A 17,022-nucleotide genomic window follows, 5' to 3' on the forward strand; every position below is an offset into this window, starting at 1 on the left:
CTATATCTCCATGATTGTACCTGCGCGAGAGAGCAGACCTATGCCAATGATAGGGAGGAATGCTATATCTCCATGATTGTACCCGCGTGAGAGAGCAGACCTATGCCAATGATAGGGAGGAATGCTATATCTCCATGATTGTACCTGCGTGAGAGAACAGACCTATGCCAATGATAGGGAGGAATGCTATATCTCCATGATTGTACCTGCGTGAGAGAACAGACCTATGCCAATGATAGGGAGGAATGCTATATCTCCATGATTGTATCTGCGTGAGAGAGCAGACCTATGCCAATGATAGGGAGGAATGCTATATCTCCATGATTGTACCTGGGTGAGAGAACTGACCTATGCCAATGATAGGGAGGAATGCTATATCTCCATGATTGTACCTGCGTGAGAGAGCAGGCCTATGCCAATGATAGGGAGGAATGCTATATCTCCATGATTGTACCTGCGTGAGAGAACTGACCTATGCCAATGATAGGGAGGAATGCTATATCTCCATGATTGTACCTGCGTGAGAGAGCAGACCTATGCCAATGATAGGGAGGAATGCTATATCTCCATGATTGTACCTGCGTGAGAGAGCAGACCTATGCCAATGATAGGGAGGAATGCTATATCTTCATGATTGTATCTGCGTGAGAGAGCAGACCTATGCCAATGATAGGGAGGAATGATATATCTCCATGATTGTACCTGCGTGAGAGAGCAGACCTATGCCAATGATAGGGAGGAATGCTATATCTCCATGATTGTACCTGCGTGAGAGAACTGACCTATGCCAATGATAGGGAGGAATGATATATCACCATGATTGTACCTGCGTGAGAGAACAGACCTATGCCAATGATAGGGAGGAATGCTATATCTCCATGATTGTACCTGCGTGAGAGAGCAGGCCTATGCCAATGATAGGGAGGAATGATATATCACCATGATTGTACCTGCGTGAGAGAACAGACCTATGCCAATGATAGGGAGGAATGCTATATCTCCATGATTGTACCTGCGTGAGAGAGCAGACCTATGCCAATGATAGGGAGGAATGCTATATCTTCATGATTGTATCTGCGTGAGAGAGCAGACCTATGCCAATGATAGGGAGGAATGATATATCTCCATGATTGTACCTGCGTGAGAGAGCAGACCTATGCCAATGATAGGGAGGAATGCTATATCTCCATGATTGTACCTGCTTGAGAGAGCAGACCTATGCCAATGATAGGGAGGAATGCTATATCTCCATGATTGTACCCGCGTGAGAGAGCAGACCTATGCCAATGATAGGGAGGAATGCTATATCTCCATGATTGTACCCGCGTGAGAGAGCAGACCTATGCCAATGATAGGGAGGAATGCTATATCTCCATGATTGTACCCGCGTGAGAGAGCAGACCTATGCCAATGATAGGGAGGAATGCTATATCTCCATGATTGTACCCGGGTGAGAGAACAGACCTATGCCAATGATAGGGAGGAATGCTATATCTCCATGATTGTATCTGCGCGAGAGAACGGACCTATGCCAATGATAGGGAGGAATGCTATATCTCCATGATTGTACCTGCGTGAGAGAGCAGACCTATGCCAATGATAGGGAGGAATGCTATATCTCCATGATTGTACCTGCGTGAGAGAGCAGACCTATGCCAATGATAGGGAGGAATGCTATATCTCCATGATTGTACCTGCGTGAGAGAACAGACCTATGCCAATGATAGGGAGGAATGCTATATCTCCATGATTGTATCTGCGCGAGAGAACGGACCTATGCCAATGATAGGGAGGAATGCTATATCTCCATGATTGTACCTGCGTGAGAGAGCGGACCTATGCCAATGATAGGGAGGAATGATATATCACCATGATTGTACCTGCGTGAGAGAACGGACCTATGCCAATGATAGGGAGGAATGCTATATCTCCATGATTGTACCTGCGTGAGAGAGCAGACCTATGCCAATGATAGGGAGGAATGCTATATCTCCATGATTGTACCTGCGTGAGAGAGCAGACCTATGCCAATGATAGGGAGGAATGCTATATCTCCATGATTGTACCTGCGTGAGAGAACAGACCTATGCCAATGATAGGGAGGAATGCTATATCTCCATGATTGTATCTGTGTGTAGACCCAAGGACATATGGGGTCCATTTTGCAATTTCCTGCAGAGATGGAATGTTGAACAGTAAGGCCTATCGTGATAAATACTGCCAATGTTATGGTACTACTTCCCCTAAAGATATACTGACACTTTGTGCTGATGCATTGTGATGTTGTAATTGTCTCGCTCAAATTGTACTCTGTGGTAGCATGTCTCTCACTGAACTAAATAAAGTTTTTTTTTTAAAAGAAGGGGTACAGAGGATGGGAATGTTGTGGCTTTAACATTGTGTACGGATGTGGCTTTAGGGGTAAAGGGGTAATTGTCATACCGCATTATTCCTCGATAGTCTTCACCTCTCCCACAGAGGAGGCACCCTCCCATGGGATCCTCTCACTGAGCATCACCCTCAGGGGGACTATCTGGTAGCTGCCTCACCTCCCTGGGCCCATGGGAAGGCTCCCGCTCAGGGGGAAAAGTGACGGGACAGAGGGATTTGTCACACACCTTAGACTCTTCCTGACACCATCCATCCATGAGTCACCTCAGCTCCTTCCTGACGCGATTCGCCCACATGTCACTTATGACTTTTACTGCCACCATCCATAAATGAGTTACCTCAAGTCCTTCCAGCCACCATCCATCCATGAGTCACCTCAGTTCCTTCCTGCCTCGATTCACCCATGTGTCACTTCAGACTCTCTGTCTTATCTAAATACATCACCTCAGACTGTCTCCACCTTATCTGCCCACAGCTATCCCCTCAGATTCTCCCAGTCTTATCCAACCACATGCACTAACTCAGATGCTCGGGTCACCCACAGACCATGTCTATCCAATTACAACATTGCAACATACAGGCTCTATCACTGTTCCCTACAAAGTACTGCTCATAGACTCTTCCTTTCCCCCTACATTTGGCATGTCAGCTGCTTCCTGTCTTCTCTGTCCATGTATGCCAATGCAGACTCTACCTACCATATCCACCCACTTGTCACCCCATTATCACTCTGCAACCACCTGCCCACCTTTGTCACTTCAGACACGTCATGCCATATCTACCCACATGTCACCCCCCCATTATCACTCTGCGACCATCTGCCCACCTTTGTCACTTCAGACTCGTCATGCCATATCCACCCACATGTCACCCCATTATCACTCTGCGACCATCTGCCCACCTTTGTCACTTGAGACTCGTCATGCCATACCCACCCACATGTCATTTAAAGATCTCCGGGGTTCCTAGATGCTCTGGCAGCCAGTCCTCATATGTGCCACTCAGACTCTCTAGTCTATATCCGCCCCCACATGTGCCTTATAGCATCTCTCTCGCATCACAATCATAGACAGCCACGGAAACACAGTATCCCCAGAGCCCACCTATAGGCCACTCAGAGACTTGGCCGGTCCCGAGGGCAGTAACATTACTAACATGTCCCAGGAACCTAATATCACTTCCACATGGCAACTGTAGAGTATCCCTTTCATTGGTGCCTCATCATGAACACATGGGATGCCCAGTAACACCCCTTGCCAAAGTGGGCTCCAAGGGCGGCAGCTTCACTTGCCAGGGTGGCAGCTTTACATAACATCAACAACTGAGCCTTCAAGGGCACTACCTGTATGGTAGAGTAGGCACTGGGCCACCAGCAGTGGCTTCTTGTGGAGGAACTAGTGCATCAACAATGTACCCAAAGCCTTTCCTGCTCTACAATCCCCGGCCAGAATGAAGCAGGGCTTCCATGGAACATCAGAGACTTATGTGGTTACACCCCTGTCACTAGATCAAATCAGACAAGTTTTGGGAGCGGGAAGTGATTGCACTACTCACCATCAAGAAGCAATGTAACCAGCGGCAGAAAGCTTGGGCTTTCACTGATGTACTTCAGACCCTTCAGGTTGATGCTGACATTATACAGCGACATCAGCATTAATCTGCACAAGACAAGTAGATAGAGAAAGAAAGGACGTGAATCTTAGGGTTCTGCAGCCATACTGCCACTAATCTGCAAAATGTACACACCAAGGTGCATACTGAAAGCCCACTGTCTGAGTAAGGTGGGTAGTAGACTGTCAGGTGGCCAGGGGATCTTTCTCAATGCTTACGAGGGGAATGCCAGAGTAAGGCCTGCCCTAGAGGTGGTGTGTGTGAGTTGAAGGACGTACTGGTCCCTGGTTCCCCAGAATATGTAGAGTTATGTATGTGCACTGGTACCTCGCTCCCTGTCCCGGTGCTTATCGGCCTCTGATCTGGTCTCGCTTTTTTACCTTTCATGTGTTCCCCAGGAAGGAGCACCACAAGGACAGACAACAAGGACCATGAGTACCACAAAGCACCTGGACTAAGATTAAAAAGGAGTGTGGGAGGCCCTCTGCTGAGAACAAACATGGGTCAAATATCCTGGTCTATGGAATTTCTTCCACTCCGAATGGTCTACAACCACGTTTTAGCTCACTGCACCCTTCACAGAGGAGAAATATCTATTTGCAAATCAGTCGGGTCCCACCCACAAGGGCAGTCCAGTAACGCAATGCTAGGCAATTCTTCTATGAACAAGAGTACTATCAGCAACCCCAGACACACGTTTTGGCTTTGTCGGGCCTTCTCACTGATGTGACACTGAGGCTCTGTAAGGCACAGTGAGCAAGCGGTTCACGTCTGGATTACCCACAGTGACTTGGGGTCAAACCTCAAGTTTTACAAAATTAAAAAGAAATGTGGGATCCCATCTACTAGAACAAATCCAAGATTTACAAAATTAAAAATGGGTGTGGGTATCCCTCTACTGCGAACTGTGCTTAGAGAAGCATATCTTCACCTCACTGATGAGGCCTGACTAGGCCGAAACAAGTGTCTGGGGTTGCTATTGATACTCTTGTTCAGAGGTGAATTGCCTTGCATTTCGGTTATGGACTACCTAAGTGGATGGGACCAAATTAATATGCTATGATATGGCATTTGTAACACGCCTATACACAAGTGTTTCAAGGAGCGACGAGGCAAGGAAGGGGAACAGAGGGAGGACAAAGACAATGATCTTACCAGGCCAAATTACATTTAGATCGCACAAGTGCAGGGAGGCGGGAGGGGAAAGGTGCCAGGGGGAAGGGGAGGGGGCAGTACTGTACATGAGATGAAAACATTAACAAGAAGTGCGGGCAGCAGGTGGCAGGTGCAAGGCTAAGCGCAGACAGCAGGTGTCCAAAAGTGCAGGTAGGGGGACTGTAGGGTTACAGATACAGACCTAAGGGCAAGGGTTGATGGGAGGCAGTGCAGGTGTGAAACTGGGTGGGCAGGGACCTGGGCCGGAAATTAGAGGATAGCCAGGTGACCGGTGCAGTATCAGACAGGAAATCAGCAGGGGAGAGGAATAGAGAAGGCAGAAGCAAAGAGGAAGGTATTGAGGTGCTTCCAGAACCAGAGATGGTTCCCCTCTAGTTTCAGAGAGGCAGGAAGGCTGTTCCAGAGGTAGGCCCCAGCCGAAGAAAGAGATCTACCACCAACTGGTTGCTTAGAAAAGCGACTGACCCTGCATATAGTTATCGCTCATCTGTGAAAAGTACAGTGAGATAAAACGTGGTTGTAGACCCTCCTGGGTGGGCACCTTCCGACAGAACAGGTAATTTGGCCATGTTTGTTCTTGGTAGAATGGCTCCCAGGCCTTTTATTGAACACCTGGGTTAAGACCCTACTCAGTCCAGAAGGAAAGAAGTGGTTTCTTTAATAAAGATGGACTCTCCTCTCGCATTCAGGTCCCGAGTGGGAGAACCAACTCCTACCACAGAGTGTCGAGCCATGCTACAGAGTAACAGTGGGGATGCAGTGGTGAAGTTGGAACCAGCAAGGAACAGCATTGCACTTGGGGAGACCAAGGAACATGCCACAAAACCTTTGAGGACAGATACTTAAAGAATGCAAGAGAAGAACCGAGGACAAACAATGTCAGAGACCACATGGCAACTAGGAAGGACACAGAGGCTGAAAAGCATTGTGACTAAAGGCCATTATGAAGACTCCCAAGACAAACTCCAACCCACAAGCGTAGGTGACGGGAGGAGTTGGAAACAGACAATGTAGAGCTTTGCACAGGGAAATGGCAGACCTAACAATACAATGGTGGTGATTTCGGCGGCGTGCTTGGAGAGAGAGAAGGTTGGGTATTGTGATTGAGGGGGTGGTACCAATTCTGTTGATTGTATAGATTTGAGTGAGTGAGATGTAGACAGAGAGAGAGGGAGAGTGGGGGGAAATGAGAGAGACAGAGAGACACAGAGAGTCAGAGATAGCAGAAAGATTAGGGGAGCTAGGAGAAAGTGGACACAGTGGAAGGCAGATTTAGGAGGTGAATGGAGATAGGTGATAAGACTGGGAGGGGGGAGGAGAATAGAGAGGCAACGTTAGAAGAGGAGTAAAATCAGGAGGGGTGCAGAGAGTGGAGAAAGTAAAAATGAAAGGAGCGATAAAACCAGAAGAGGGAAGCATGGTAGAGAGGAGGAGTAAGAGGCAGAGGTGGAGTAGAGAATAGGAGGGTCAGGAGAGAGTGAGGATAAGGAGTGAAAGACGAGCCAATCAGGCTACCGCAGTTTAGGTCCCCAACAAAGCACCAAAGGGAGATAGAGAGCATGGGATAGTGGCAGCCTAGAAAATAGGAGTACCCTGGTTATGGTGAAGGAATAAGTTACTTACCTGTAGTGTTGTTCTCCAGCATGGGTCTGACATGGATTTACATGCTCATGAATATTCCCCGTCGTCAGGCTAGGAATCCTTGGTAAAGAAAAAATCAGTATCAGTTTTGTTTCTGATCTGTCTTTCTTAGTAGTAACCAATCACTGGTCTCTGGGTCATACTGCCCCCAGCCAATGACTGCCCTCTCTAAAAGCCCCTCCCCTGGCAGCCATCCTCAGATTTGGTAGCACGTAAAGTGGCAGTATGACCAAGTGAAGAGCCGCAGAGGGGTAGGAGGGAGGGTTCACATGTGAATCCATGCCAGACCCATGCTGGAGAACCACAGTTACAGGTAAGTAACTTGTTCCTTCTCCAGCATGGGGTCTGGCATGGATTCACATGCTCATGAATATACGAATACATAGCAGTACACACATGCACAACCACTGGAGGTGGCAAGGCTCAACATTAAGTATTACATAAACTCAAAATTAAGCAACTCTTACCTCCTCACCAGGCCCACCTTCAGGCGAACAGGTTACGCAGCACTGCTTGACCGACCCTGGACTCCTCCCTGGAATCCCGGTCGACGCAGTAGAATCTTGTAAAGGTGTGTGTCGACCTCTACGTAGCAGCCCTGCAGATGTCCAGCAGGGGTACACCAGACAAGAACGCCGTGGTAGCAGCGATCGCTCTGGTCGAATAGGGTCTCGGACGGCCGGGCAACGGTCGGTTTGCAAACCGGTGACAGTGCATGATGCAGACGGAGAGCCATCTGGAAATGGAAGCCTTTGAGAGGGCCTTCCCTGGTTCACAGGTCCAAAGTTCACAAACAGTTGTGATGTCTTCCGAAAACTCTTTGTGCGGTCCACGTAGAACTTCAGCCCTCCAGCTACATCCAGCGAGTGCAAAGTCCTCTCGGCCGGAGACGAAGGCGACAGGAAGAAAACTGGTAACACCAAGGGCTCATTAAGATGGAAGTCCGACGGCACCTTGGGGAAGGCGGGGTGCGTCCTCCGCACCACCATCGTCTTGTGAAAAGTCAAGTATGGAGGATTGCAGGATAGGACCTGGATCTCTCCCACTCGTCGTGTGGAGGTGATGGCCACAAGAAATGCTGTTTTCCATGACAGGAACTTCAACGGTGCCGAATGCAGAGGCTCGAAAGGCGCCCCCATGAGCCTGGTCATGAGCCTGGTCATCACCACGTTGAGCTCCCACGCCAGGGCCGGAGCCTTCACCGGTGGGAATGAACGGAACAGTCCCTTCATAAACTCCTTCACCAGGCGATGAGAACACAGAGATGATCGTCCCGTAGTTCTGGTGTAGTGGGAGATCGCCGCCAGATGTATTTTGATGGAGGCATGAGCCAGCCCCGCCTTGGCCAGCAACAGCAGGTACGGCAGCACTTGAGGGGCTGCAATTCGCAGAGGGTGAATCTTCTGTGCACGGCACCAGACAGAGAACCTCTTCCATTTGTGTCCATAGCACTTGAGAATTGAGGACGCCCTGGCCTTTGCAAGCACCTTCTTGCAGTCCGCCGGGATAGCGTACCCTCCAAACTCTAGTGCCGCAGGAGCCAGGCCTGCAAGTTCAGCGACCCCGGTTTGTGATGGAGGATGGCGCCTCCTCTGGAGAGAAGATCTGCGGCGGTCAATAATTTGACTGGGGGGACGCTGATAAGTCCAGAAGGTCCAGGAACCAGATCTGTCTCGGCCACGCCGGTGCGACGAGGATCATCCTGCACTGGGACCTCTTGAGTTGGTTGACGAGTCGCAGTAGCAACGGCAGCGGAGGGAACGCATACAGGAACAGGCCGTCCCAGGGGAACGAGAAAGCATCACCCATGCTCCTCGGCTGGGGAAAACTGCTGGCGAACCTCTGGCACTTGGAGTTCGCCGCCGTTGCGAACAGGTCGAACTGGGGTTTGCCCCATCGTCGGAAAAGCCGATCCACTTGGTCCTGACGCAGGTCCCACTCGTGGCATGAGCGCAGCTCCCTGCTCAGCGAGTCGGCGATGGTGTTCTTTATCCCTGCTAGGTGGAAGGGCACCAGAAACATCCCCTGGGCAACGGTCCAATGCTACAGATCCTGGGCCTCCTTGGATAGGGCCGGGGACCTGGTTCCTCCCTGCTTCCGAATGTAGAACATCGTGGTGGTGTTGTCGGTGAAGATCCTTACCACCTTGCCCTTGAGGGACGGGAGAAACGACCTGAGAGTCCAGAACACTGCTCGGAGCTCCAGGATGTTGATGTGGAGTGACGGGAGCCAAAGGCCTCTCGCATGAAGCTATCAAGTGTGCGCTCCCCAACCCTCGAAGGAGGCATCCGTCGTCACTGTCTCCTGGTGTGCTGGGGTCTGAAAGTCTGTGCCCGCCGTGAGATGCGCGCGGGTGCCCCACCACCGAATAGCTTGGCGGAAGACCTCGTTGAGCGGGATCTTGTCTTCGAAGCTGCCCGCCACTTGCATCCAACGGGCGTCGAGGAACTCCTGTAGAGGACGCATCCGCAGCCTGCATAGGCGCACCAGGTAGATGCAAGAGGACATCATGCCGAGAAGTGACTTGAGGGGCCTCACCCTGGCCATGTCTATGGCCAGCAGACGCTGAAACTTGCCCAGGATGGCCTTCGTCTTTTCCTCCAACGACGGGGAAGCCAATCGTGCCACTGTATCGAGCTTGGCTCCCAGAAACAGTGCGACCTGCGACGGAACCAGGTGGGATTTGGGGAAGTTGATGAAGAATCCCAGGTCCGTGAGCAGTTGGACGGTCTTTGCTGTGTGCTCGACAGCGAGCTCCCTTGTCCTTGCTCGGATGAGCCAATCGTTCAGGTAGGGGTAAATGTGGATCATTTGCAGGCCCAGCTGCGCCGCCAATGGCGCTAGGCACTTGGTAAATACCCTGGACGCCGACTTCAATCCGAATGGCAGGGCCTTGAATTGGTAATGCCGCCCTTGGGCTACGAATCTGAGAAACCTTCGGTGTCCTTTTAGAATGGGGATGTGGAAGTACGCATCCTCCAAGTCCAGCGACGATAGGAAGTCGCCTGCCTCCAGCTGACCCAGCACGTGCTGGAGGGTGACCATCCGGAACTTCTGGGCCTTGATGTATTTGTTTAACCAACGCAGGTCCAGGATGGGGCGACAACCGCCAGTCTTCTTTCTGAAGAGGAAGTATCTTGGGTATACTCCGGAGCCCCAGAGCCTCTTCGGGACGAGCTCGATGGCCCCTTTCTTGAGCATCGCCCTTACTTCTAACAGCAGTTGTGGGATGTGATTTTCCTTCCTGGCCAGGGGAGGAATTCGGGGGCACTTCTTTAGAAATTCGAGAGTGTGCCCATGGGCCAGGGCATCCAGCACCCAACAGTCGGTGGAGATGGACTCCCACACGCTGACGAACTTCGCCAGCCGGCCTCCCACCAGGGTGTCCAGGTGGGGGCCCGATGCTACGGCCGGTTCAGTCCTGCTTGGAGGCGGCCTTGCTGCCATGGCCTCCTTGGCGACGGCAACCTCCTGACTTACCGCGCCCTCTGTAGGCCTCTTGTGACGAGGAACGAGCTGCATGGCGGTACATCAAGGAGCCACCACTGAATCCTTTGGAGGCACCTTGCTTGCCTCCGGAGTTCCAAAAGGGCGGCCGTCGTTGCTGCAAAACTCCCAAGGCCCGAGCCGTCTCTGTGTCGGTCTTGATGGCCTGAAGTGACTCATCTACTGTCTTTCCAAACAGGTTGTTCCCGTCAAAGGGCAAATCCAGAACTCTGGTTTGCACGTCCTGGCGAAAATCTGTTGCCTTGAGCCATCCCCGCCGTCGAAGGCAAACACTGTTGCCCAACTGGCGGAATCCAGTGTCCACGATGTCCGTGGCCACGGTTATGGTGTGGTCCGACACCACCTCACCTTCCTGAAGGATCCCCTTGTCGTCCGGTATGAAGTCCAGCAGGGGGGCGATCTTGTACCACAACTCCCTGTCGTAGCGGGCCACAATCGCTAGGGCATTGGCCGCCTTAATTGTCGTCGCCGCGACTCGTCGTCCTATGGGGTCCAGTCTCTTTAACTCACCGTCAGGTGGGGAGGTTGAAGTTGAAGCCGTCGCCCCCGCCGCTTTCTTCTTGGCCGCCGCCGAGACGACCGAATCCGGGGTCGGCTGCGCCCTAAGGCACAAAGGGGCGGAATCGGGGACTCGGTACTTCGTCTCGTACCGATCCCTCTTGGCAGGCGTCGTGGACAGGTTCTTCAGGAGAGCAAGGCCCTCATCCCAGATGTCGTCAAGCAACGGCACTGCGAGGACAGTCTTCCTCTTGGCCTTGCGCTGTTGATAGAGGAAGCCTTCCTTCTGTTCTTCTGGGCAGAGCTGGAAAAGCTCGGATGCCCTGGAAATCATGGCGTGGAAGGAGCCAATTTCGTCGGGCAGGCAGCCCGAGGGGGTGGTGATGGAAGGCCCATCCCGTCGTCACCACCGTCGTCATCCTTCCCCGTCGTGGCCGTATCTGTCCCTGTGTCATCCCTAGGATCAGGGGAAGGAGATGAAGGCTGAGCGGGCCGTAAGGGCGGGGGGTGAACTCTCCTCCGTTTGTTTGGAGGGCTTCCCGACGGGCCCGGTTCTGCTGGGTCGTCCGTCGGGGGTAGAGGCAACCTCGTCCTTATCTCCGTGCATAAGGTTTGGATCGCCATCAAAATGGCCACCGAGTTGTTGGGCACTGGCTGCGACGGGCACGATGGTTGCTCCTCCTCCACGGGAGACTTGTCGGCGCCACCGTCACTCTCTTTGTCCGCCTCCCCGGGATTCCTCCTGTGGGACCGGACCTCCTCAAACCTCTTGTTGAGGCCTTGCACGACTTCAACCAGCTCCTCCTCAGAAGCTGTATCCGTGTCCGTGACGGCCACTGCCCCGCCCTCTTTTTCCACAGGGGTTTTCACTGTCTGCGGGGTAATGCAATCAGCCTCCCACTTTCCCCTCTCATCCTCCTCGAAACCCTTCTGTGATTCCTCGTAGCGTCTCACCTTAGGGTTTGGAAGGACGAGCTCTCCATCCTGCTTCTGATGCAGGGGCGCGTTCGTATCTAGTTACTTCACTGGATTTTCGGATTGGTGAGAACCAAACTTGCTTGGCTTCCAGGTAAGTTTTTTAGATAAGAGGTTCCCCTTGTGTCCGGAATGCCGGGGAACAGGCACCGAAAAAGATGAGAGGTGAAATCCTTGTAGAAATCAGGTAAGTCTTTAATGAGCGTTTTTTGGTAATGTCTTTTCATTCGCTCATTAATGCTGATGTCTCTTTTTCCCCTTAGGGGCCGGGGTCCGGAAATGCCAGGATGCGGCGCGGACCCGAAATGAAGAGGGAATGAATCAACAGGTAAGTCTTAACATGAAGATTTAGCTTTCCTTATTCCCTTCTCTCTCTCACCTTTTGTTCTGGTCTTTTTCTCCCTAGGCGCTGGGGCGTGACTGCGAATCCGGATGATCGCTGCTGAACATGGAGGCGCCCTGTAAAGGTGAGAGGAATGCGGCGCCGCAGCGATCGACACGATGAGCTTTTAAATAAAAGTCTTCCTTTTCAGGATTGTCGGCGAGATGTCTCCGGGATGCGGATTTAGCAGGTAAGGACTTTTCCTTCTTCTGTTCTCTTCTTCTCTTCCTTTGCAGGTGATCCAGGATGCTGGCAGCCGTGGCAGAAGTCAGGATGCAGGAGCAGACACGGTGAGCGTCCAGCTGCTAGATACAGAACAACGCGAAGCATGTGTGGCTGTTCGGGTGGGGTTTAAATAGCCTTGGAAGAAGTTCCAGGTATGTATCCTTCCTCCAATCAGGTATGTATCCTTCCCCGACCACGCCCGGATGGTAAATTAGTCCCACAGGTAAAGTAGTTCCTTTCAGGCCTCAAGGAGGCCGGGATCCTGCAGCATGGTCTGCATCAGGTAAGTGCACCCAAGCACTTCCACTGATGTCTTTTATGAGCCTGGCGCCATAGGCGCCAGGACACTGTCCAAAGGGCCCCTATATGGGGTTGCTGGGTCCTTCCTTGAGGACTGGATGTCCGCTTTCGGGGACGCAGGGCTTGAACCGGCTCCCCGGGAGCGGGCATCATGATAGTATCACATCGCTCCCACTCACAGTCATGCCTATGCCAATCTCATGACAGAAGCATAGCACGACAACAGCAAGTCCCTGCCCCAGCCCTGATCCTCTGTATCACACCGCTCCCACTCACAGTCATGCCTATGCCAATCTCATGACAGAAGCAAGTCCCTGCCCCAGCCCTGATCCTCTGTATCACACCACTCCCACTCACAGTCATGCCTATGCCAATCTCATGACAGAAGCAAGTCCCTGCCCCAGCCCTGATCCTCTGTTTCACACCACTCCCACTCACAGTCATGCCTATGCCAATCTCATGACAGAAGCAAGTCCCTGCCCCAGCCCTGATCCTCTGTATCACACCTCTCCCACTCACAGTCATGCCTATGCCAATCTCATGACAGAAGCAAGTCCCTGCCCCAGCCCTGATCCTCTGTATCACACCGCTCCCACTCACAGTCATGCCTATGCCAATCTCATGACAGAAGCAAGTCCCTGCCCCAGCCCTGATCCTCTGTATCACACCACTCCCACTCACAGTCATGCCTATGCCAATCTCATGACAGAAGCAAGTCCCTGCCCCAGCCCTGATCCTCTGTATCACACCACTCCCACTCACAGTCATGCCTATGCCAATCTCATGACAGACGCAAGTCCCTGCCCCAGCCCTGATCCTCTGTATCACACCACTCCCACTCACAGTCATACCTATGCCAATCTCATGACAGAAGCATAGCAAGACAAGAGCAAGTCCCTGTCCCAGCCCTGATCCGCTGTATCACACCACTCCCACTCACAGTCATGCCTATGCCAGTCCCTGCCCCAGCCCCGATCCTCTGTATCACACCACTCCCACTCACAGTCATACCTATGCCAATCTCATGACAGAAGCATAGCAAGACAAGAGCAAGTCCCTGTCCCAGCCCTGATCCGCTGTATCACACCACTCCCACTCACAGTCATGCCTATGCCAATCTCATGACAGAAGCAAGTCCCTGCCCCAGCCCTGATCCTCTGTATCACACCACTCCCACTCACAGTCATGCCTATGCCAATCTCATGACAGAAGCAAGTCCCTGCCCCAGCCCTGATCCTCTGTATCACACCACTCCCACTCACAGTCATGCCTATGCCAATCTCATGACAGAAGCAAGTCCCTGCCCCAGCCCTGATCCTCTGTATCACACCACTCCCACTCACAGTCATGCCTATGCCAGTCCCTGCCCCAGCCCCGATCCTCTGTATCACACCACTCCCACTCACAGTCATGCCTATGCCAATCTCATGACAGAAGCATAGCAAGACAAGAGCAAGTCCCTGTCCCAGCCCTGATCCTCTGTATCACACCACTCCCACTCACAGTCATGCCTATGCCAATCTCATGACAGAAGCAAGTCCCTGCCCCAGCCCTGATCCTCTGTATCACACCGCTCCCACTCACAGTCATGCCTATGCCAATCTCATGACAGAAGCAAGTCCCTGCCCCAGCCCTGATCCTCTGTATCACACCACTCCCACTCACAGTCATGCCTATGCCAATCTCATGACAGAAGCAAGTCCCTGCCCCAGCCCTGATCCTCTGTATCACACCACTCCCACTCACAGTCATGCCTATGCCAATCTCATGACAGAAGCAAGTCCCTGCCCCAGCCCTGATCCTCTGTATCACACCACTCCCACTCACAGTCATGCCTATGCCAGTCCCTGCCCCAGCCCCGATCCTCTGTATCACACCACTCCCACTCACAGTCATGCCTATGCCAATCTCATGACAGAAGCATAGCAAGACAAGAGCAAGTCCCTGTCCCAGCCCTGATCCTCTGTATCACACCACTCCCACTCACAGTCATGCCTATGCCAATCTCATGACAGAAGCAAGTCCCTGCCCCAGCCCTGATCCTCTGTATCACACCACTCCCACTCACAGTCATGCCTATGCCAATCTCATGACAGAAGCAAGTCCCTGCCCCAGCCCTGATCCTCTGTATCACACCACTCCCACTCACAGTCATGCCTATGCCAGTCCCTGCCCCAGCCCCGATCCTCTGTATCACACCGCTCCCACTCACAGTCATGCCTATGCCAATCTCATGACAGAAGCAAGTCCCTGCCCCAGCCCTGATCCTCTGTATCACACCGTTCCCACTCACAGTCATGCCTATGCCAATCTCATGACAGAAGCATAGCACGACAACAGCAAGTCCCTGTCCCAGCCCTGATCCTCTGTATCACACCGCTCCCACTCACAGTCATGCCTATGCCAATCTCATGACAGAAGCAAGTCCCTGACCCAGCCCTGATCCTCTGTATCACACCGCTCCCACTCACAGTCATGCCTATGCCAACCTCATGACAGAAGCAAGTCCCAGCCCCAGCCCCGATCCTCTGTATCACACCGCTCCCACTCACAGTCATACCTATGCCCACACTGCCAACTTGAGACAACCATTGTAAAAAAACTCCTTCCTGCCGTGTATATAAGTACTGTATATAGCGTCATTGAATGAAAAAGTGTAAACCTACCTACTATGCAACTATTAAGATTGCATGTTTGTTGGAAACTAGAGTCAACACCATCATGGTGATAGTCCTCCAAGTAACAAAGTCTATTATTTAAGTAACAAGACCATGCTATCGTAATCGAATATCTCATATAACGAAGTATATTTGCCTATGTAACTAGTCTTAACCACTGTAAATCTTTATACATGTAACATCTAAGAACAAGTATACCTATAAAACTATGCCGTGATACCCCTGGGTTTGGGCTTACAACAAATGCAATAAAATAAAATAAAATAAATAAATAAGAGGAATCAATTTCCGGCCTCTGGAGTGGGCACACTGACAGTGCACACTAACATTGGTAGTAGGCTGGGAGAGGTGTTTGCCCAGCGTCACAGAACAGGACGATCAAGGAATTCAGTAAGGACTGATAAGTAGAGCCAGGCAAACCAGGGTTGGTCAGTTGAACTTAATAAACGCCTGAAAGCCACCAAACCATGGCTAATATTCTGGCTCCAGAATTCTTTTTAGCAACACCAGGTGAACCCAGAGTGAAGTGGTCCGAATGGAGAAAGGGCTTCACCAAGTATGCACTAGCCATGTTTGGGCCAAACTATGCTAATGATAGGAAAGAAGCTGTCTTATTTAATTGTTTGGGCCCGCAGGACAGGATATATTAAGGAAATTACCGGAGGCTACTGGTTTGGAGGGTTCGGGAGCATGTGAGAAAACATTGGCCAAACTAGATAAACATTTTGAAGGTGAGAATATCATCGTAGAGAGTTATAGGTTTGCAACCAGGGAACAGAAGACAGGCGAGAGCATTGAAGAGTTCATAACAGCACTGAGAGGTCTGGCAGCAAAATGTCAATTCCCTCACTGCCAAGATGAGCATTTGAGGGATCAATTGAAGATAAAGTGTAATGATGACAGAGCAAGGAAGGAGATGTGTAGAGAACGCAATCCCACCCTGGTGAGAGCTGTAGAGATTGCCAAGACTGTGGAACATACAGAGACATTTATCAAAGCCCTCGAATTTGATAAATACTGTGAAGGGGAATGCGGTAATGTGTCTGTAGAAAGGGGGTTCGTAAAGTTGCCAAACCAGCTCAAAGACAAGTGATTGGAAGGTCAGTGAGGAGAGGTGAGAGGTTTGAAAAGAGAGCGCAAGATGTTGCCAGTGATGCCACGAGTAGCAGGAGTGTGGGACGTTTGTGGGGTCCACCTGGAGAATTTAAAGGGATGGCAGGAAAAAGATGTTACAGGTGTGACAGCGGAACGTATGTAGCCATGCACATCGTTTGTCGAGAGTGTGGCAGGAAAGGCCACATTGCTCGATTCTGCAGACATTTTTATCATGGAGGTCAAGTACGAGAAGTGAGTATGGACAAAGAAGAGGAAGAATATGTGAGTCTGGGTAGAAAAGTTGTCAACTCAGTACATGCTGTGTCAGGTAAGGTGAGGAAGCGCAAACCATATGAGGTGATAACAATTTCAGGAGTTCCTATCTCCCTGTTAATTGACAGTGGAGTGGATTACACTCTCATCAGCGTGCAGGCGTGGAAGGACAAATTTAAATGCTGTACTTTGAGGGAAGCGGGCATTAGAGCAAATGCATATGGTGATGTCCAAACAGACATTGTAGGGGAATTTCAAGGCGAGTTACAA

General features: G+C 51.3%; 1 protein-coding gene across 1 annotated transcript in view; it reads right to left on the reverse strand.

Annotated features, from left to right (window-relative positions):
* The window catches only part of HSF2BP (heat shock transcription factor 2 binding protein), a 1,118,722-nt gene that overhangs the window by 313,683 nt on the left and 788,017 nt on the right, over nt 1–17,022 (reverse strand). Inside the window, exon 7 of the mRNA XM_069636160.1 lies at nt 3,946–4,049. Coding sequence (XP_069492261.1) covers nt 3,946–4,049 — 104 coding nt within the window. The remainder of the gene's footprint in view (nt 1–3,945; nt 4,050–17,022) is intronic.

The sequence above is a fragment of the Ambystoma mexicanum genome, chromosome 7p (assembly GCF_040938575.1).
Source record: "Ambystoma mexicanum isolate Mex_15411 chromosome 7p, UKY_AmexF1_1, whole genome shotgun sequence".
Classification (NCBI taxonomy): Eukaryota; Metazoa; Chordata; class Amphibia; order Caudata; family Ambystomatidae; genus Ambystoma; species Ambystoma mexicanum.